This window comes from Pyrus communis, chromosome 12, assembly GCF_963583255.1.
Source record: "Pyrus communis chromosome 12, drPyrComm1.1, whole genome shotgun sequence".
Classification (NCBI taxonomy): domain Eukaryota; kingdom Viridiplantae; phylum Streptophyta; class Magnoliopsida; order Rosales; family Rosaceae; genus Pyrus; species Pyrus communis.
The window spans coordinates 21375700-21398914 of NC_084814.1; the positions used below are offsets into that span (position 1 = coordinate 21375700).

At 39.7% G+C, this 23215-nt stretch overlaps 1 protein-coding gene and 1 pseudogene across 1 annotated transcript; both read right to left on the reverse strand.

Moving 5' to 3' along the window:
* Nucleotides 1-4176: 4176 nt before the first annotated feature.
* Nucleotides 4177-5938, reverse strand: LOC137709894 (cytochrome P450 71A9-like). The gene is made up of 2 exons (XM_068448874.1): nt 5048-5938; nt 4177-4788 (listed from the first exon to the last, which is right to left on the reverse strand). Exons 1-2 carry the CDS (start codon nt 5936-5938, stop codon nt 4177-4179), a joined length of 1503 nt encoding a protein of 500 aa, XP_068304975.1.
* A 10527-nt stretch (nt 5939-16465) lies between these two features.
* LOC137710302 (cytochrome P450 71A9-like) lies at nt 16466-18199 on the reverse strand (annotated as a pseudogene).
* Between the last annotated feature and the right edge of the window lie 5016 nt (nt 18200-23215).

The window sequence follows — 23215 nt, forward strand, 5'->3', positions numbered from 1 at the left end:
TTCTTACTCATCTCCGTTGTTTCTTCAAACTCTACCTTACTCGGTGAATGATCCATTAGGTTCCTTTTAGCAAGGCAGTGGGCGATTAAAACTCTTTCTAATCGATTGTGAATTGAAACTTACTTTCAATTCTCCCGTTAGTGATAATACACTTTTAGGGCTTCCACAAACCATGGTTGACGCCTAGCAGCATGTCATGGTTACCCAAGCTAATCAGAAGAGGTGGAGAACCTATTCATTTTTAGGATTACAAATGCAATACGGTCTTTCTCTAATACAATACTCTTGACCACATTGTTTGGTTTGATAGTTTATTCATGTCTACTATCCAATGTGAGTCTTGTGCTTATATGATTACCTTGAATGTGATTTGGAACACATTCCTAAATCTCATTCATACTTTGGCCAAAGATTCTTAATCATATCATAGAGTATTCTCCCTCAAACAGTTTGAAGGTTAGAGATCCCTTGTTGCGCATTCACTTGCCTCCATGGCTAAGTGGCTTAACCCCAACGATGCCGTGGACACCCTCCTGATGGAGTGACTTTGACATAATCAAAGATTAAGGACCTAACCACAAGACAACTGTGATGCCTCAGGTCAAAAGACTAATTTGCATTATCCCAACCATGAGTTCTCATATGACATGAATATGAGAACTCTTCGTTGATCGTGTTCAGTGAACTCATTCTCTATTGATCTACGTACTTGTCTTGATGTCACACACACCAATGACTCGAGACTAGTCACTCTCCCTGAGAGAAGACATAGCACGTACTGATCTTAACGGACTGTCAATGCCCAATTGACAATCATATGATCAGGAACGTTTAGGATGTGTCAACGAAAGAATGGTCTCATGAATCTAACTTTTTTAGATCGCATTCTTCCAATCACATATTCCTTGGACTTATCGTTTAAGCATATAACATTTATATGAGACGGCTCAAACAATAATCTTTGCCCTTTACATTTAAACTACATTAGTTTAACTTTGTGAAATGTCCGTAAAGTATCATCATATGATTGGTTTTAGGGCATATTTCCAACACTCCTGATGTGTCACGGATACTAGAGAATAATCTCTGGTATCACGACTACCAAGAGTAATCCCTGAGTCTCCTTACGCCACAAATCTTTAATATTTAATCTGGCAAAAAATGATGGCTTTATCCCATCATCATGTTCATAGGCTGAAACCTACTACCTCTTTTGCCTAGATATAATCATCCTAATCACATCACATCACATCACTATCCCACAATTTCACCTTTATCCCATTGTTCCATGTGGTTTTGCATGCCATTCAAATATGGAACCCATGCAACCGACTAGATACCAAGTTGCATGGCAGGCCCTCCTATAACTCTCCTTACTGCCGCATTAATTGTAAAGGTTTAGCCAGCAGCCAACTGTGCAATCTCCTTCAATTTCTCCACATGGCAGGCCCTCCCATAACCCTCCTTACTGCTGCATTAATTGTGAAGGGTTAGCTAGCAGCCATATGTGCAATCTCCTTTAATTTCTCCACAATCCGTAATACTAAGCCTCACTATCTTCTCTTCCCCTCTCCTTTAGAGCAATTCCACCCCTAAAGACTTTGTGCCAACACCCAACTCATTTATCCACTCAAATGAACAGTAATAGATTTCGGTGTACAATAATAGGCTAAAGCATTTCCACTCCTAAAAATCCATTAGCACCCAGCCCATCTAATATTATATTATTTTATTCATATCAATTAATATTTTATCATTTAATTTATTTGTTCTTTTTTCTTCCTTTCTCTCGAACGATCTACCATTTTTGTTTCCTTCCCACTGCTTCCATTCCTTCTCCAGTCCTTTCTCCCTTTATTTCTCCGACCAACTGTCTCTCTCCCCACTCTTTTTTTCTCCCCTTTTTCTCCATGTTTTCTTCTTCAAATGAGGAAGCGGATTATGCACCTGATTTCATTTGGATCGAAAGACCAGCAGGTCTTTCTTCTTGTTTTCAAATCAGAGAGAGCTATCTCTACGCGGTCCTTGCGCGAAGCAACCGGAGCCCCAGGATTGGCGGAGTGGAAATCGGGAAGAGGAATGAGGGATTTGAGATGGGGTGTAGATGAAGAAGGCATACGGGTGTATCAGATGGGGTTCCAGGGATCAGGAGGCGTCGGAGGTGCGACGGAGAGTGATGGAGGTGGAGATTGCGGTGAGGGTGCAAGTGGAGATTGCAGAAAAAAAATAAAAAAAAGGCCCACGACGTCACGCTAGCGTCAGCATGGCGTCATACGGGTTGGCTCACGCCTCTGTCGATTTTGGGCTGGCCTGGAGACCAGCTTGGACTGGGTGCCGATCAAAATGCTGGCTGGAGTGGTTTCACTGGGTGCCGGGTTGGTTTTTTGGCTGGGTGCTGGCCTTTCCCACCCCCGGTGGAACTGCTCTTAGTTTGCAGCCAGCGCGGGTCCTAGGCCAGTAGAGCCCTTTTCTCATCCTTTATAGAACCATTTTTTTCCCACTTCCTTTTCATTTTTTTTCTCTATGTTCTTCTGGGGGCTTCACGGGTCGAAAAAAGTGAAATGTGAATTTTAACATCACCAAGTGAAAGGACGAGCTGATGTCGAGTGCAAAGAATCAAAGATTGTGAATACCATGTACAAGTCTAATTCAACCCTTGGTTTCTTTTTTTATTTTATTTTAATAGTTGAGTTATTTGCATGAATGAACCATTGTGAGTTAATTGCAGAATGATCCCAGAAAAAAAATTGAAAAGGGCTGCTGCCGGACTACGATCAATATTTGCTGCCCAACTATCGTAACAATTCTAGCGACCCAAGCTTGTGACAAAGGAAAGGGGAAGGGAAGATTAGTATTACTAAAGGGCAATTAGGACTTTTTACATTGGTTTTTGGTTAGAATTATAGGAAATTAAAAAGTTCGGTTAAAATTCAATTCATGGTTTTAAAATTGGTTATTTTCCAAAATTTCCCCGTTCATGTTGTATAGCTTAGCTTAAATCTCTATTTTTAATATCACTATATCAAGAAACTATACATAAGTAGCTTGTAGCTCGGTTAGTTGAGAGTATTTACTTTTATACCCTATAACCTTTGTCTGAATCTCTCTCCGTAGTTTTATATAAACTATCTATCGTTTATTAAAAAAAAAAAAGCAAAATTCTCACCGTATTTTAATATTATATTACAGTACTGATAAACTTGATCTATATAATTCTTGCTCTTTCTTATAATATGATAATTGTTTATCTGGTCCCAATCAATTGTGGTGGAAAAGGCCTAAAACAGGCTAGAACCGGAAATTAGTGGATTGTGAGAGGTAGGTGAAGAAAAACAAGTTTGGTCACATCCGAATCGAACTTATTTCAAGCTGGCCTCAAGGCGAACAAGGACGTATCTTAGACCTCACTCGAAACTATGCCGAATATTTTTTCCATATCCTTATTCATAGTATTCTTAACAATCGTATACTCAACAAAAGAGATTGAAAGCCAAAATTTGCTCATATGGTTGCATTAAAAACAAATTAGCATGGAAACTCATTTAATAATTTATACTGATAATAAATAAAAGTGAATTATCTTTATTACATCGAGAGTATTTTTAAACAATTATATAATATATCATACGCTTTACCGCAATTACGGAATACAATTATGTCAGAAAGTTACACAGCTTAATGTGTGTTTTTTTCCTTTTCTGTAGTATTCTCTGTTATTATTCTTGAATTAATCTCTTATTTCTCCCTGTTTTATAGGCATGGGTTAAAGGATCAATGGATCTGGATTCCGAAATTTGACCTTGGTAATGAATTCGACCCTGGAACACTTTCCAGAAAGTTCATGAATTTCACAATTATATGACGAAGACGAAACAATGCAAAGCAAGTACAAAAAAAAGGAAATGAGTTCTTGTATTATACAATGCATGTCTTATTCATGACAGGAGGCTAATTTCTCACACGCCAGAACTTAGTAATTAAACAATACGAATTCCTAGACTTGAGGTTCAAGGAATAAAAATTGACTTTAAAACTTTTCGTGATATCATAAATTTATTAGACTTGATGATAACAATATTGACAACTAATTTTTCGAATAACTTGCGAGTTCTGGACCATTTCGAATGAATTTTTATACCGTGCAGACGAGACCTGTTTATTGTGCAACATAGCTTGTCAAGGATATGCAGGTCGAGCAGTTAGAAATAGAGGAAATTTCTTGCTAACAGTAATGCCAGCAGCCTCTTCCATGTCCAAGTCTTCTCTTCTCACCCCGTGAGGCAGTTCCCAGTCGAAACAATAAAGCAGATTCGCTAGCGCAAGTTCAATCAGCTTCACACCAAAGTTGATACCAGGACACCCCCTCCTCCCGGTGCCAAATGGTAAAAGTTCAAAATGATTTCCTTTGTAGTCAACTGAGCTGTCTATGAATCTCTCAGGCAAGAATTCTTTCGGATTCTCCCAACATTTCGGGTCATTTCCAATCATTTTTGCATGCACAAACACCATTGTGTTGGCAGGAATTTCGTACCCTTCAATTGTGCAACTCTCGAAGGTTTCTCTTGGAACTAGTAATGGCGCCGGTGGATGTAGTCTAAAACTCTCCTTCAAGACCAACTTTAGGTAGACGAGTTCGGACAGATCACTTTCTTCCACCTTCCGTTTTCCCTTCAAAACTTCTCTCACCTCGTCTTGTGCTTTCCTCAATATTCGGGGATTCCTAATCAATTCAGTCATTGTCCATACCAGTGTGGCTGTGGAAGTATCAGTCCCTGCAATAAACATGTCCTGCAAGAAAATGTTTCACAATTATTATCCGTCTCCCAAGCTGGCTAAATTAATTCTATAAAACCATACCAACAATAGTCTTAAGTTCAAATTGTTACACAACTATTGGACTCCAAAAGCCTAATTTGTTTGGCAATGAGCTCACAATGTATATTAAGCTACCAAAATATTGTTGAAGTATCGAAAAAAGAAAAAGAAAATCATAATAACAATAAAGTAACATATATTCAAACGCAAGAAGAAAGAAAATGCAACATACGGTTAGAACACCCTTAATTTGGTCATTACTGAGAGCGATTGTTTGATTTGGATCATTCTGAACTCGAAGGAGTACATCAACAAGATCTTCATGCTCCGTTTTAAGCCTTTTCGGATCAAGGTGTTCCTCAATCACTCTGTCGTAGAGATTGTCCAAGCCTTTAAAACACTTCTCCAACTTTTGATCAAGGCCATTGAAGTTGTTTAGCCAACTTATCCACGGTAGGAAGTCTGACGCGCAAAATCTTCCCAACAGGGCCCTTGTCTCTTCAAGCAACTCAGGAATCCTGCTCTTTGCAATCTCGTCCATCATCATACTTTTACCAAATGCCGAACGACACAAAACATTGTTTGCCAAGAAAAGTGTGAGTTCGCTGATATTGACTGGACCCTTAGAATGCGCGATAGATTCTAGCATAAGTCTGACCTCTTCATCCCTCACAGACTGAAACATTTGAACCCTCTTTGCACTAAGCAGTTCCAAGATCACAATCTTCCTTACCTCCCTCCAGTACTCCCCATAGGGAGAAATTATCAGATCAGCACAGTCATAACTAAGCTTCTTTGAAGTATACAAGGCCGGCCTACCCGAAAAAACGAGGTCATGAGTTTTGAAGATCTCTTTTGCCTTATGAGAAGAGGAGACCACTAGAGTGGATACTGAGCCTAGTTGTAAAAACATGAGATCTCCATATTTGGCAGCTAGGCGCTCAAGGGAGTGATGGAGTAAGCCGCCATTGGAGAGTTTGTGAAGGTTGCCAATGAGAGGCAGCCTCCTAGGACCAGGAGGCAGCCTTCTTGCTTGAGAAGCAATACTTTTCTTTCTGTGTTTGACCAAGAGCAAGAAAATAAAGGGTATGAGGAAAACAAAGAGTAGCAGTTGAGAAGCCATGGCTAACTTTCTGAGGATGGAAAGAGGGATACGAGTTATTTGTACTTTTCAACCAGCAATAGATGTCATTAGCTGCTTCAATTGCCCCAAGCGCAAAGATGAGTTTTAAGTAGCTAAATGTAGATAGATGGCACATCGCACAACTTATTTCCCTGTCGGCCCTTGTTCTACCTGATCTGTCTGTTCTTGTTCTACCTAACCCGATACAAAAGTGGAATGATTTTTGGCATGTTTTCATCGATGATGTAGGATCAAATACGGGTCAATTCCAACAAATAAAAATGAAGAAAATAAAATGTTTTAAATTTTGGAAAAGAAGAATTAAAGTTGAGAAATATCGCATTCAATTGATATGGCGACAAAAAAGGTAGCAAAAATTATTTTCGTGTTAGAGTTGGGCGTCTAATATGTTGATTTCGAAGAGAATTGTGAGCCAAACAAGACTCATGGTATACCTTGAGTCCAACTTGTGACAACCTGTCCCAGAATTTTACGAAACAAAAAGGGTATTTTTGTAATTTCACTTTGGTTAGGTTCTTTTTGTTTAAAATTTGGTTTTTGGTGTTAAATGGTGTGCCAAGAAGCCCACCCCTAAATTGTTTGTCCCCGGTCGCCTCTTCCTAGCTGCCGCATGGCAGTCTCCCTGAGCTCCCTCTCTTCTTCTCTCTTTATGTTCCCCCCGAGCTGTCTCCCTCACTATCTCTCTTTGTCTTTCTTTCCCTCCCTCCGAGCAGCACACACCCAACCACCACCATGTGGGCCTCCTCTCCCCCACCCCTCTTGAACTTCATCATTGTCACTCACCCCTATCACCCCGACTACTCAACTCAGTACTCACCATCGCGGCAGAGCCGTCGTCCCCGACGAATCTCTCGACAAGCCTCGTATCCCCGACTTTGGGTAAGGACCGTATCATGTCGTTTCATTTTAGTTTTTTAATTTCTGGTACGATCTCGAGCTTACACACGTGTTTGGGTGAGTTTTATACAGAAACCAACTCAGTAAAACCATTTCCCAGCTTTTCCGGCGAGGTCCGACGACTTCACGCCTTTTTCCGGTGAGATCGGGCCACGGTTGAGGAAACTAAGGGTAAGATTCGAATCCTTATTTCCCTAGCTTTATTTTGGTTTTTAAATCACTAAATCTGGTGATGTTTTGGATGAGAATGGAAGCCGGGGAGATTTGCGCAAAAATTCGGCTTTCTCTACCGTTGATTTCGGCGACCCAAGAATTGTACCGGGCTGATCCAATCTACAGCCCAGGCCTTCAGGCCGTTTGAGCTTGGGCTTTCGGCCCTTGTGGCAAACCCAAACCCCATTTACCCCAAAACCCTATAAACCCAACCCAATTAGACTTTAACCCAAATCCCTTTTAGTTTGGCCTTTGGGCCGTATAGGACTCGTGCTTTAGGCCCGTTAACCTTTTTATTTTGATTTTTTTTTCTGAAATCCAAAGATCTGTGGGCCGGGCTTTCAAGCCCAAACCCATTAGAAACCTTTAACCCAAAACCCTTTGAAATCAGGCCTTCGGGCCTAGCAGCCTTTCGGCCCAAACCCACCAGCCCAAATCCGGCTGGAACCTTCCAAGAATATTCCTGGAACATTCCAAGGAATATTCTTGTGTTGACTTTTACGAAATTTACCTAGGATCCTTACTAGGATAATTCGACGTCCTGAATCCGTTTTTCCAAATTCAATAGTTTTAATAGTGTTTTATTAATTGTACCCTTTATGTGCTTAGAGGCAATTTATTGTGGTATTTCCGTCTTCGCTAGTTTGCATGGCTCTTCGACAATGAAGTATATGTGAGTGGATCCCTTCTAAAATGCATGTTTTATTAGTAGAAATGCATACATGAAAAGCATGATTTACTGAATATGTTTTGTGAACATTTTATGAGAAATTGATTATCATGCTATACTGAGCTTATTTTGGAATACCATATTCTCTATCGAACCCATGTTCTTGTAGGGTATCTGATGTATAACTTTATACTATGAAGATGGCTTTTGAGATATATGTGCTTATGTTTAGAAAGACTATATTCAATGTTTTGTGCGTATCTAGTGATTACTGTTTTGCCTTTGGGTAATGATATTATTATTGGCCTTCGGGTCGGGTGATGTAGAGGCCTTCGGGTCGATTGAAGATATTATTATTGGCCTTCGGGTCGGGTGTTGTAGGGGCCTTCTGGTCGATTGAAGATATTATATTGGTCTTCGGGTCAGGTGATGTAAGGGCCTTCGAGTCGATTGAAGATTTATATATTAGGCCTTCGGGTAGGGTGATGTAGGGGCATTTGGGTCGATTATGATACCACTAGTTAGCACACTATATACGAGATACGTTTTGGAAAGGTTTTATGGTGTGCTAGGATTTTCGAAAAAACCTATTACAGATTATACTATTGAGTTTTCATAAAATTTTGGGGGTTAATATATTGATAACTGTTTTATTATATATATATATATATTAACTTGGTTCACTCATGTTTGTTTTGGACCCCCTCAGGATTTAGAACTGAGACGTACAATCCTGGCGACAAGGCACTTCCGCATCAGCATCTTTAAGTCCTCTCGGTGTAGGACCCAATCCTTGTTCATTCTATTTTATATTGCCTAATTTAGTGTTCTAGTGAGTTGTATGCTCTGAACACGTTCCTCAAATGCATATTAATTATATTTAAATTTATAAGTCTTATTTATTCTTGTTCTCATGCGTTCTAAATGACTTGCGTCACCTTCAGGTGTTGGCCAGCACATACCTACCCTGGTATTCGGGGAATATCGGGATCGGGACGTGTCACAACTTGTTTAAGGCCAAACACAATCATTTAGGCTTCCAAAATAGCATTTTAACATTTTTTAATTAAAATCGGACTCTTGGTTTTCAGTCCGATTAATGTCATTTGTTTTTGTTTTAATCACCTAAGCCTTCTAAGATGCCTAGGGGGTTGTAATCTGTTTATTTAAGCCAGTTGGCTTTTCATTTGTAACGATTTTTCAATCAACGCATGTCTTATTCATGACAAAAACGAAAAAATGACAAGCAAGTACGAAAAGAAAAGGCATTTTCTGGAGAAGAAATGAGTTCTTGTTGGAAGTTGGAGGTTATCGGGACTCTTATTGATGTAATCCTTGTCAGTTAGGGTTAGTGTTTTACCGAGCATATAACTCTCGGTAAGGGTTTTGGGTTTTATCATGGATACTTAGTCATGATGTTCTTTTCCTTCAATTAAGGAACTTTGCTTTCTTAGTTTTGTAAATAGATTAGGAGTGTTTCAAGGAGTGATTGAAGTCTGTTTCTTCACTCATCTCCTCTATATATGTTTGAGTCCTTCTAAAGTTTTCTTTATGCAAAATATACAACACCTCTAAATTTTCACGTGGTATCAGAGCATGAACCCTAAATTCATGGCTTTGTTGTTCCCGCTGTGTGTTCTTCATTTTTCTTCACGCCAAGATGGCTGAAGACAATTCTTCTGAAGCTAAAAGCTCATTGGCTACCTGAGCACAATCTGACGTTGAAGTTAACCCTAACCAACATCTCAGCTCTGTTTTGTTGAATTAATTCAACTACATTCCCTGGGCTCGGGCTATCTCTCTTGCGCTAGGAGGAAGATGCAAGCTAGGTTATATCAATGGTGCTATTAAGGCTTGGTTTGGTACTGAGGTGATTCTGAAAAAAGCTGGTATCAGAAAAAGCTGGGAGCTATTTTTGTGTTTGGTAAACATTCAGCTTCAGCTTTTTTTCACAGTTTTTGGTGAAAAAAAGCCAAAAACAAGAAGCTGCAAAACCCAGCTTTGAAAAACTGGCTTTTTTTCATATCTGTTTTACATAAAAGTTTACCAAACACTATAATACTGCTTTTTTTTTTTCAAAAACACTTTTACAAAAAAGTTTACCAAACACTCTGCTGCTTTATTTCACAGCTACTTATTCTCACAGCACAGCAGAAGCAGCTTTTTTTCAAAGCACATCAATACCAAACCAGCCCTAAGGCACCTGAAACTACTTCTCCTACCTATGAGTCGTGGCTATGTAAGGACCAATATGGAGTGTAGAATTGCTTAAATATTCAGCTATTCAGAATCATTTATGCACCTATGGAAGCAAGTCTAAGAGATGTGTATGGAAACCAAAACAATGATGCACATGTCTTTCAACTCAAGAAAGACATCTCAAGTCTGCAACAAGTAGGAAAACCCTTTGTTTAACACCTTGGTAGCCTGACAAGCATGTGGAATGAGCTTGATGTTTATCGTCCTCATACTACTGATGCTACTGTTTTAATCAAGCATGCTTAGGAAGACAAGATCTTCTAACTCTTGGCAAGTTTGGGTCTAGAGTTCGAAGACCTTAGAAGCCATATTCTGATGAACTCTGAGCTTTTTTCATTCTTTAGAGTTTGTGCCATCATCCAAAGGGAAGAAGTGAGGAAGAAAGTTATGAGTCAAGAGACTAAGACTAGTATATCTGAAACTAGGGCTTACATCTTTAGCAACAATCGATTTGATGCGAAGACCTACAAAGGAAAAAGGCCTGACTTAAAGTGTAATTATTGTGATACCATATGGCATACTAGATACAGGTGTTGGATCCTTCATCCTGAGCTAAAACCTAAGACCTTAAGGGAGAATAAGGGCTTCCAAAGGAGTCCGAGTTATTCTTCTCATAGAGCCAACCATGCAGCAATCTCTACAATTGAGAGAATGTCAAACTTCACGGCAAACTTCACAGCCATTCCTGCAGAGCTAATTAATCAATTTGCTGCTTTTCTCCAAAAAAGGCAGGTGCACAATGAGTGTGAAGAAGCTCCCGTATCTGAAGAAAAGAACCACACTACCTTGCTGGGAAAGTTTCCTGGTTTTCTAGCTGAAAGTGATCGTGTTCCACATAAAGATGTTCTAGGTATAATGAATGCATTTTCAACTGCCCTTAATGTTAGTAGTGAGCATGATTATTGGATCATAGATTCAGGTGTCACGGATCACATGACCAACCAACTTACTAACATGCATGATTTTAAGAAAATGTCCATTAGTTCTCAAGTGTGACTAGCCAATGGAAAAGGTTCACCAGTTGTAGGAAAAGGAAAAACTGTTTTCAAACTTTCTTGAGTTAGTAGCTCTTTATGTTCCTTCTTTTCCATTCAAGTTATCTGTTAGAACCATCACAAACTCTCTAAATTGCCTAGCCATTTTCTCTCCCCATAATGTTGTTTTTCAGGACATCACCACCAAGAGGACGATTGGTGAAGGTTTCTTTTTTAATGAACTATATTATCTAGCTAAAGACTTCAAGCAACTCAAGGCCTTCCAAGTTAGTTCATGTGTAGCTCAGAACCAATACCTTTGGCACCAACGATTAGCACATCCTTATGAAAAAGTGATGTTTTTTTTGTTTCCCAAGCTGTGTAAAGACCAGTTGCAATGTGACGTATGTCACTTGTCTAAGTTTGCTAGGCTACCTTTTGATCCCTCCTTGTCTAGGGCTAGTAATCCTTTTGAAATCATACATTCAGATATTTGGGGTCCAATCCTTGAGTCATTTGATGGATTTAAGTATTTTGTAACCTTTGTTGATGATTTTACAAGGATTACTTGGTTATATCTTTTGAAATCTAAGAGTGAGCTTGCAAATGTCTTCCAAGACTTTCATAAACTTGTTAGTATTATTCTCATCTAAGATTTGCATATTAAGGTCCGACAATGGCACTAAATATATGTATCATAATATGTCTCAATACCTAAGCATATAATATGTCTCAATACCTAAGCATTCATGGCATTTTACATCAAACATTTTGTGTTGGTACACCCTAACAAAAAGGGATTGCCGAGAGGAAAAATCGAGACCTTCTTGAAAAGACAAAGGCTCTTATGCTTCATATGCATGTACCAAAGAGATTCTGGTCACAAAGATTGCTTACAGCTGCCTACCTTATCAATAGATTCCATAGTAAGGTGCTAGGTTTCAAATCTCCTCTTGAAGTACTGAAGAACAAAAAGATCGACATTTCTCACTTAAGGGTATTTGGTTCTACATGCTTTGTTCACATTCAATCACCTCACCGTGACAAGCTTGATCCTAGGGCAATTAATTGTGCTTTTAGGGTTATTCATCTACCCAAAAAGGATACAAATGCTACAATCCGGTCACTAAAAGGCTTGTTGTCTCAAGGGATGTTAAATTTGATTAAACAACTCCTTATTTCTCAAGAAAAGTGGATGATGAAGGTCAGGGGGAGTCCTTACATGACTTGTTCCTTTTGCCTAGTATTCATCTCTGCCAAGACAATTAGGCAGTGCACGACACCCTAGTTGTGATACATGCGCCTACATCTTATGTACCTAATCCACCATCTCAAGTTGAAACTCGAAGGAATCCTTCAAGGGCACGTTAACTACCAGTGAGGCTTCATGACTATGTTACTTACAATGCCAAGTATCCTCTTACAGACTTTGTCACTTATAAACAGTTTTCACCCACTCATGTAACTTTCCTCCGTGCCTTAGACAGTTCGTATAAGCCATAAACATTTCAAGCAGCCAATGAGCATGAAGTTTGGAGGCCCTTCATGATAATAATACATGGAGTGTTGTTAGACTACCTAAAAGAAAGAAGGCAGTAGGTAGTCGTTGTGTGTATAAAACCAAATACAACTCATATAGAACTGTTGAAAGACACAAGGCTCGTTTGGTAGCTCGTGGTTTCATTCAGACTTATGGCTTGGGTTACAAAGAAACCTTTGCCCCAGTTGCCAAAATGAACACGGTACAAGTACTGTTGTCAGTTGCAGTGAATCAGTCTTGGCCTCTTTATCAAATGGATGTCAAGAACGTCTTCCTAGATGGTGAGTTATAAAAGGAAGTCTACATGAAAAGTTTTCTCTCTGATTTAGGGTTCTCTAATAACCAACCAATGTCCTTGTTCTGTGATAATCAAACCACCATGCATGTTGCCTCTAATCCTGTCTTTCACGAGAGAACAAAACGTATTGAAGTCGACTGTCACTATGTTTGAGCACAAGTGCAATCCAAAGTCATCGTCACTCACTATACACGCAGTCATGATCAGTTGGCTGATATTTTCACCAAGCCTTTTCCTACTACTTAGTTTTTACAGATTTTGTCCAAGCTTGGCTCAAGGAATCCCTTCGATCTAGCTTGAGGGGGAGTGTTGGAAGTTGGAGGTTATCGGGACTCTCATTGCTGCAATCATTGTTAGTTAGGGTTAGTGTTTTACCCAGCATATAACACTCTGCAAGGGTTTAGGGTTTTATCTTGGTGATAAGAGCATATTCATGCGACTTAAATGGCTTGTTCTCGTACATTTACGTTATGTTTCTTTAGTTATTTTAGTCATTTATGCTTCTTTCGTGTGTTTTTAGGTTCATATGGCTAAGGAAGCAAAAAAATGCATTTTGGAGCAAAATCGGACTTGGATTGGATAGCTTATGTTTGGAGCAAAAGGAATGGACGAAATTAAAGACCAAACTATCATAACCACCTATCACCACATATCATTCATTTATCACTTATCATAATCATTCATTTATCACTTAACATATCATTCATTTATCACTTATCATATCATTCACTTATCACTTATCATAACCATACACTTATCACTTATCATACTCATAATCATCTACACATTTCAACCATTTAAACACATGCATTTCAACTCACATGCACACCCACCTCTTTCCACCTAATCCACATGCTTTCACAACCTAAATCACATGCACATTCACCCTAAATCAATCACATACACAACCTGCCATCATTTCTCCATCCTTGTCGTGGCCCTTGCAAATCCATCCCATTTTCAGCCATTACACTTCATCATTGCAGCCACCATTCATCCTAGTTGTCAATCACATACTTTCCCATTGTTTAATTCATCCACATGCATCTTTAACCAACAAACAAATCAGCCACAACACACAAACACACCCATGCCGTGCATTCCCATTCATTTCCAGCATTCCCACATGCAATTCCAGCTTTCCAACCTAGCCACATTCACATGCATTCACTCATAATCATTCACCAAACTTGCAGCCACATTTCCACCTATTCCTAGCTGTCATGTTCCCTCTCATTTACCTATAAATAAGCATGCATTGCAGCCACAATTCATTCATTCCATTCACAACACAACACACAACACAAAAACTGCCCTTGTGCCGTGCATTCCCTACCAATCCAAACACCATCACTTCCTTCTTTCTTCCACAAAACCTATCATTCTACATCATCCATAATCCCCCAAACCTCACCTTAAACCTTGTGCTACAACAACGAGGAAGAGAAGAGTGCCTAAACGTTCATACAATTCAAGTTTGAGTTGTTAGAATGTTTAGGTGTTTCTTTGATTTCAATGTTTAAATTCAATTCTCTTTGTTTTGTACGTATGAGGAATGGAAGAGAAGAGTGCCTAAACGTTCATACAATTCAAGTTTGAGTTGTTGGAATGTTTAGGTGTTTCTTTGATTTCAAAGTTATGAGGAACTAAACCCCCTTTAGCTAGGGGGTGATTCGAAACTATGTTTATGTTTGCAATATGAATTGATTAACTTTCGTTGGAATTTCATAAGTTGTGGATTCAATTTGTTTAACCGTTTGATTGATAACTTATTTATGTATGTTTATTGAGAATGCGCGCTTAATTTTCATGCATGAATATGACGCTAGAATATAAGTGAGTTTCACCTAATCGTTATGAACTTATATTCACAAGTAGTGGAGGTTGCTTATAAACAATCGCGTTAAATGAATTCTTGGCACGAGTTTCATGCTCATCATAGTAACGAATGCCTCGTCAACACTTATAGTTTTCATAATGCTTAATGATCTTTGATTGTATCTTTATTGTGCTGTTCACATAAAGGACTTTTAGAGAATGTTGTGAATTGCGTTGCGCAAACCCATCCAATTCATTAACTTAAGGAAAACTTGACGGTTAATTTAAGCGGACCTAATTAACCCGGAGTGTTGAGTTTCATAATTTATCGAAAGACCAACTGAGAATCAATCTTGTATGCAAGTGTAACATGTGTGGAGAAGAACCCCTTAGCTAGCCTTCATTCCATTCATTCTATCACAAATTCATATTTACATTCTGCTTAGTTTATTAACTTGTTTTGTTATTTCAATTTTCGTCAAATCAAAACTCTCCCCCCCTTTACTTTATTGTTCAATTTAATTAGAAATCAATTTAGTTTGTGTTTTTAAAGTGTTTGAGTCTTTTGGTTTGTCTTAGTGTTTTAACGTTTAGTTTCGCATTCTTTGAGTCTAGTTTAGTGTTTTATATTGTTTTTACGTTTTTAAGTCAGTTTCCAAGAGATTAACAATCCCTCTTAATCCCCGGTCCAGAACGATCCCTACTTATACTTATACTACAATTGACAAAAAGAGGGTTTAATTTGTGTGCGTATAAATTCCCGCATAACTTGGATACTTAGTCGTGATGTTCTTTTCCTTCAATTAAGGAACTTTGCTTTCTTGTTATTGTAAATAGATTAGGAGTGTTTCAAGGAGTGATTAAGGGAGTGATTGAAGTATGTTTCTTCATTCCTATCCTTTATATATGTTTGAGTCATTGTAAAGTTTTCTTTACATAAAATATACAACACCTCTAAATTTTCACAGTTCTTGTATTATACAGTGCATGTCTTATTCATGAGATCATTTTCAACCATTGGGCTAAAACTTAAAATTTTTAGCTCAAAAAATTTAGGTTTTAGCCCAGAAATAGTTTTTCTGCTCCAACCCTTCAGGCCTAAATTTTTTAGTCTGAGATTATTAAAAAATAAATTTAGGCTAATTTTTAAAGTAATTTAAAAAAAAATTAAGTACACTATCATAATTTAATTTCATGAATATTTTAACCTAAAAATATTTAAATTCTGATAAATATTGAAAAATCACTAAATATGAGTGAATTTTGAGTTAAATAATTTTTTTAATTATTTTAGCTGTTGAATTTAATTTGGGCCGTTAAATTTTTTTTTTTTTTTTTTTTTTTACCATTATATTTGATTATATTCAATCTCAGCCGTTAGATTCAATAAATTTTAAGAGATATGCCCATGTGGGTGGGGTCCCATTGGTGGTGCCCACACCATTTTCTGGGCTAAATCCTAGGAGGAATTTGGCTTTTGTTTGGCTTTTAGCTTTTAGCTCGCACATTTAGTATGGGTTGAGTTGGGTTTTTTTGTTGGGGGGGGGGGGGGGTGGGGGTGGGATTAAAACCTTAAAAATAGGATTTAACCCAAGGTTAGGTTTGGTCTGACAGAGGCTAATTTCTCACACGCTAGAACTTAGTAATTAAACAATACTAATTCCTAGACTTGAGGTTCAAGGATTAAAAATTGACGAACGTTTCGTGATATCATAATTTATTAGACTTAATGATAACAATAGTAACCGTTGATTTCTAGAATAATTTACTTCTGGACCATTTCGAATGAATTTTTGTACCGTGCAGACGAGACCTATTTATTGTGCAACATAGCTTGTCAATATGCAGGTCGAGCAGCTAGAAATTGAGGAACTTTTTGGCCAACTGTAAGGCCAGCAGCCTCTTCCGTGTCCAAGTCTTCGCTTCTCACCCCGTGAGGCAGTTTCCCAGTCGAAACAATAAAGCAGATTCGCTAGCGCAAGCTCAATCAGCTTCATACCAAAGTTGATACCAGGACAACCCCTCCTTCCGGTGCCAAATGGTAAAAGTTCAAAATGGTTTCCTTTGTAGTCAACTGAATTGAGCTGTCTATGAATCTCTCGGGCAAGAATTCTTTTGGATTCTCCCAACATTTCGGGTCACTTCCTATCATTTTTGCATGCACAAACACCATTGTGATGGCAGGAATTTTGTACCCTTCGATTCTGCAACTCTCTAAGGTTTCTCTTGGAACTAGTAATTGCACCGGTGGATGAAGTCTAAAACTATCCTTCAAGACCAACTTTAGGTACATGAGTTCGGACAGATCACTTTCTTCCACCTTCCCTTTTCCCTCCAAAACTTCTCTCACCTCGTCTTGAGCTTTCCTCAATGCGCGGGGATTCTGAATCAATTCAGCCATTGTCCATACCAGTGTGGGTGAGGAACTATCAGTCCCCGCAGAAAACATGTCCTACAAGAAAAGATTTCACAATTATTATCCATCTCCCAAGGCGGCTGAATTAATTCTGTAAAACCATAGGATGGGACTCCAAAAGCTTAATTTGTGTGGAAAGGAGCTAACAATGTATATTAAGCTAACACAATATCATTGTGGTGATTGGATAAAGAAAAACAAAATCACAATAACAATTAAGTAACATATGTTCAAATGCAAGAAGAAAAAAATATGCAACATACGCTTAGAACACCCTTAATTTGGTCATTAGTGAGGGCGATTGTTTGACTTGGATCGTTTTGAACTTGAAGGAGTACGTCAACAAGATCTTCATGCTCCGGTTTAGGCCTTTTCGGATCAAGATGTTCCTCAATCACTCTGTCGTAGAGATTGTCCAAGCGTTTAGAAGATTTCTCTATCTTTTGATCAAGGCCATTGAACTTGTTTAGCCAAGTTATCCACGGTAAGAAGTCTGACAAGCAAAATTAAAATTCTACCAACAGGGCCCTTGCCTCTTCAGGCAACTCATGAATCCCGCTCTTTCCAATCCCTCCTCCATAATCATACTTTATACCAAACGCCGAACGACACAAAACATTGTTTGCCAACAAAAGTGTGAGTTCACTGATATTGACCGGACCCTTAGAATGCGCGATAGATTCAAGCAAAATCCAACCTCTTCATCCCTCACAGACTGAAACATTTGAACCGCACTAAGCAGTTCCAAGATCACAATCTTTCTGACCTCCCTCCAATGCTCCCCATAGGGAGTAAATGTCAGATTAACATAGTTAGCTAAACTTCTTTGCAATATACAAGGCCGGCCTACCTGAAAAAATGAGGTCATGTGTTTTGAAGATGTCTCTTGCTATAAGATGAGTAGACCACTAGAGTGGATACTGAGCCTAGTTGTAAAAACATGAGATCTCCATATTTGGCGGCTAGGCGCTCAAGGACGTGATGGGGTAAGCCCCCACCGGAAAGCTTGTGAAGGTTGCCAATGAGAGGCAGCCTCCTAGGACTAGGAGGCAGTCTCTTTGCATGAGAAGCAATACTTTTCTTTCTGTGTTTGATCAACAGCAAGAAAATAACGGGTATGAGGAAAACAAAGAGGAGGAGGAGTTGAGACGCCATGGCTAAGTTTCTGATGATGGAAAGTGGGATACTAGTAGGTATAAGTAGTTATATTGTCTATATAAATGGCAAGTTGACCATTGTGGAAATATTAAAATATTACGCATGGAAGTCACTGAGATCAACCGGAATTTGTATAATTGTTGATGGGAAAAAGGTCAACGACTTCAAATGGGATGCATGTCACTCACTACCTCATATTAACATAATCCTTATAAACAGAATCCTATAAAAAGATTTGCACGTTAGTTTCCCGCAAGTGTCACACATTTCTCTTTGAGAGGTGCTATCCACCTTCTTAGTACATAGGTGGATGACTTTTGTATTCATCTTGTAAGTATAAGGTTTTAAGTTTGACTCATATAAGTGGAAGGTATTTCCTGTTGTATAGCTTAGCCTAAATCTCTATTTTCTAATATCACTTTTTAAAAAACACTGCACGTAAGTGGTTTATATATAATTCAGTTGGCTAAGAGTATTCATTATGTACCCGAGAAACTCTTTCATCACAATTTATTAGATTATCTTATCGTTTGTGAAAAACAAAACTCATTATTGCTCTTCTTATGATATTATGGATGCAAATTTCTTCCTCCTTGATTTTGGACAAAATTGCACCTACAAAACAAATCACACCCAAGGTCAAGGTCAAAAGCCTCACGCGCCCATGTTGAATTTTTTTGGGGGGTGGGGGGGGGGGGGGGGGGCGGCGGCGCGGGGCGCTCTTTGGCCGAAGAACTTTTGATGCCACAGTTAGAATTTTGAGGGAAAAGTGTTTGGAGAATTTTGTAGTATTTTTGCAAAAGAATTGGAAGTGAACTTTGGGGAGAATGATGGGGTTTAAATAGGAGAGTGGCCAGGCTCCTTGGATGAGAGAGGACCGACCATCTAGCTCCCTTTGTGGGCTAGGTTCTTGATTTGTGTTAAATTGGTAGTTATAGAATAATTACCTAATCAATTGGCTAATTAATAGAATAATTGCCTAATTGATTAGCTAATCAATATAATAAAAAAAAAAGGGAAGATTTGGGAGTTTACCTTGTGGAGAAGATTGGATGAGGATGGATGAAATAGGTTTTGAATTGTTACCTATTTTGGGCACTTTTGACTTGGTTGAGTGATGATTGCCCGCTGCTCGCGCATAAGAATCTTGGTATGCCTCAAGGGTATTTTTGTCCTCTTTTACCCAAAAATCCACGTGTCATCCTGTGATTATTTTTGGCTTCATAAATGCCCTCACACCTGTTGAGCTGCTCGCAGAAAAGGCCAACAGGTTTAGAGATTTTCTTGCTTGTGGCAACTTTGGATTGTTTCTTATTTTGATGTTGATTCCCTCTTTAATTAGAAATTGGATCCTTCTAGGAAAGGGAAATAAATTTCTCTCAAAACTTATTTAAGTTCATCTTAAGTGGATTACTAAATCAACTTTGGAAAGCAATTTATTCTACCCTACAAGAGAGAGAAAGCTTAGAAGATATTTGTTCCCCCTTCTTTAGCAATCTTCTACATCTTACCCGTGCAGAGGATCGCCTTTCGTTGCTTGCTTTGTCTTCTCCTCGCCGCACCGAGGTAAGAAAAATTTAATTTTTTTGTCTTCTTCTTGGTTAATGCTGTCGCGGGGCAACTGTCGGGGTGGTGCGGCACGTCAGCTGGCAGGGGCCAGGAGTCGGCTCGACATGGGCTGAGGAATTGTTGTGGCAAGGACCACTGCTTGGGCTACATGGCTTGGCTAAAGCCAAGGGTCGCTTGTGCTGCTGGGGCTGCGGATTGAGGCGTTGGGGCGCAATGCTAGACGAGCCGCATGGTTTATGTCTTTTGGGCTTTTATACCTGACGCGGGCTAGGCCGACTATTGAGAGAAATGAAGAGGTCGCGAGCTTCATGGGCTACCAGAATGCTGGGCATGCAGGTTTCCCACCTGTTAGTCCGAGAGAAAAAACAAAGGAAAAGTTAGTATGGGTTGAGCTCCCCTACTGAGTACCATGAATGACATTGGCTGCTTAGTTCTCTTCGTTGGGAGAAAAGTGGGCTATTCCTAAAAGATTAGGTAAAGACGATCAAGGCAGATGCATTGGCTCGTTTGATCACTGTCGTTGAGCCTACTATGAATGAAGGTGGAAAAAAGAGATCTTCCCCGCCTGCTCAAGAGATGTCGGTCGAGAAAAAACTGAAGCCTTCCTCCGATGTTCGTGAGGGTCCGCCTGCTGCAGAGAGGCCTGTGATTAACATGACTTCTTTCAATAAGAAGAAAAATGAGGCTGCTAGATCTAAGCTTGTGGCTCATACCATGTCGAGAATGGCTAATGCAATTACTGATATGATTGATCAACGTAGAGGTTCTGTCATGTCCCCAGTGTCGAAGTTTGTACCAAAATATCCGTTAGGAGCTAAGTCTGATTCACCTTTGGAGAGGCTTGCTATTATGAAAAGCAATAAGTTTGACTCTGTTGCTAAAGTGGCGTTAAGGCCCACTTCTTCTGCTGCTGAGATTGATTCGCCTGCTGAGATCTGTGCGCTTTTGAAACCAGATTTGCTTGAAGATTTGGACGTTTGATTTTTCCAAAAGGCTTGATTGCCTTTACTTTTGAGGCTTCTATTGGTGAAGTAGTCGGAGAGATTGGTGCCTAGGCTATAGTAGCCAGAGGTGAAGCACCAGATGATGCCGCTGTTGAGAATGTCGCGGCTGTTGAAGGTGTGGCGACTGAGTAGTCATGGAGTGTCTAGGTTGTCAAGGAGTAGTCTTCTAGGTAGTTTTTAGGATTTTCTTTGAGTTCCTTATTGCTTTTGCTTTGTTTGAACTCGTTCGGTCTTTGCTAGTTGCTTATCAATTTTGCTAGAAAATTTAATAAACTTGTTTCCTTCGTTTTTCTCCATCTTCGCTTCTTTTGTTAATACCCTAACCTTTAGACTTTATAGACCAGTGGTAGACATGCTACTTTTCTATAAGCAGACATGCCCACGTAGCCTATACAACCATAGATGTTGGTGTAGAACTTTGCAAAGTTGTTAGTCATAGGGTTGGCAACTAGATGCCTTACTTATAGAAGCAGACAAGTCCGCGTAACTACTAGGCTATTAACCTTGGCTTTCTTTAATTCCGTAGGTTACGTAGCAAGTATCACAACATTTTAGAACTTGGTGTAGGTTGCTCTGCGCTTGGCAGAGGTGAAGCTTATCGACTACGTAGCATGTCGACAGTGGATAAAGCTTCATATATGTATGCTAGCTTGTTTAACCTTTCACAAGAATATGCAGTTGTATAAGTTTAGCGCAGCTTTACTGCTTGAAGGGCAAGCCGTAGGCAGTCTTCCGGAAACCGTAGGCTATCTTAGTGCACTCGGTAGCAGCTTTAGGGTTCCAGGGTAGCCGTCTGTAGGGCGTACTGCGCAATGTGCCCCCTCCGTCTCTAGGGCCCGGTTCCCCGTGGATTAAGCTAAGAGACCAAAAATCCTTTAGTTAGCTAAGCCTTGAAAAAGACCATTGTGGCTACTTCTAGAAATCCCAGAGCAAGCCATCGTGCATCTAGTTATACTAAGGTAGCCAGGCTCATCCACATCTGGATATTCGGAGTGTAGAGTTTATCCTCCCGTCTTGGAGAGCTGACCCATGTGGGTGTCGGGGAATTGGTTTACCCTCTCACACTGGAGAGCATGGTTGGTCATTCGGGAGGCGCAATTCCTACAATGAGTTTCTAAGAAGGGCACGATATTCTTTTGAAGTGTAGGAGTGATCAATTGTTCTAAGCATGCAGCCGAGCCAACTTGTGATTACTTCTAAATTCCTCATTGAAAAACAAGGGAAACGAACGAGAACTTAGCTGTAAGATAAGAACTGCATAACAACTGGATAATCCTCGACTTGTGAAGTTGTGCCCGTCGAGCTGCTTGAGTATTCGGGTTTTAATGTAGTGGCAGGTCACACATGGTACTTCCTTAGATTGTAGGCGCTCCACTGTTTTTTGATCTTTTTGTCGTTTCATGGTGGCAAATGTGTAATTACTATTGCCTCCTACTCTGGTGATCTTGTACGAACTTTCCCAGATCGGATCCATCTTTTTTTAGCCTTCTCTGCGGGCAGTGATGAAGGCTTTTCTTAGGAATAGATCTTTGGGCAGAAACTGCCGAATCTTGGCCTTTTTGTTGTAGCTGGAGAAGAGCTGTTACTGGTAGGCTACGACGTGGGTGATGGTCTGCTCGTGCTTTTCCTCTGCCAGATCTAAGCTTGTGGCCATCTTCTTACTATTCTGCTCAATGCTTGGTACTAGAGCGATGATACTTGGCTTGATGACATTGGAATGAATGATTGCTTCTAAGCCAAATGCCAAAGAGAAAGGAGTCTCACCAGTTGCTCGTCTTTTGGTGGTGCGATATGCCCATAGATATATGGATAGTTCGTCTGGCCATTTTCCCTTCTTGTTGGTGAGGGATTTCTTGAGGCAGTCAAGGATCATCTTGTTGGATGCTTCAGCCCGCCTATTACCTTGATGATATCTCGGCCTGGACATGTGCTGCTTGATGCCATACTTTTGGAAGAACTTCGCCATATTTTTGCCCACGAATTGCGGGCCGTTGTCGGTGACGATGGATTGAGGGATGCCAAATTGGCAAATAATGTTCTTCCATATGAAGTGCTCTATGTCATTCTGAGTCGTGGTCGTCTTGGGCTCTGTTTCTACCCATTTAGTGAAGTAATCGGTTGCCACAATCATCATGCCTTTGCCCCCAGTAGCAGGCGGCATAGGTCATATTAGGTCGTTTGCCCACTGCTTGAATGGTCAAAGATTCGTTTACAAGTGTAGCTCTCTGGCAGGCAATGATGGTACAAACTTGTAGCGTTGGTAATGGTCGTACTCTTGTACTAACTCCTTAGCATCTCGGTTCATGGTAGGCTAGCAGTAGCATGTGTTAAGAGCTTTCGATGCTAAGGATCGACCTTTGGAGTGATTTTTATAAATGCCTTCGTGGATTGAGCTTAGAACCTTTAAGTCATCTGGAGGCGCTAGGCAGCGGAGATGTGA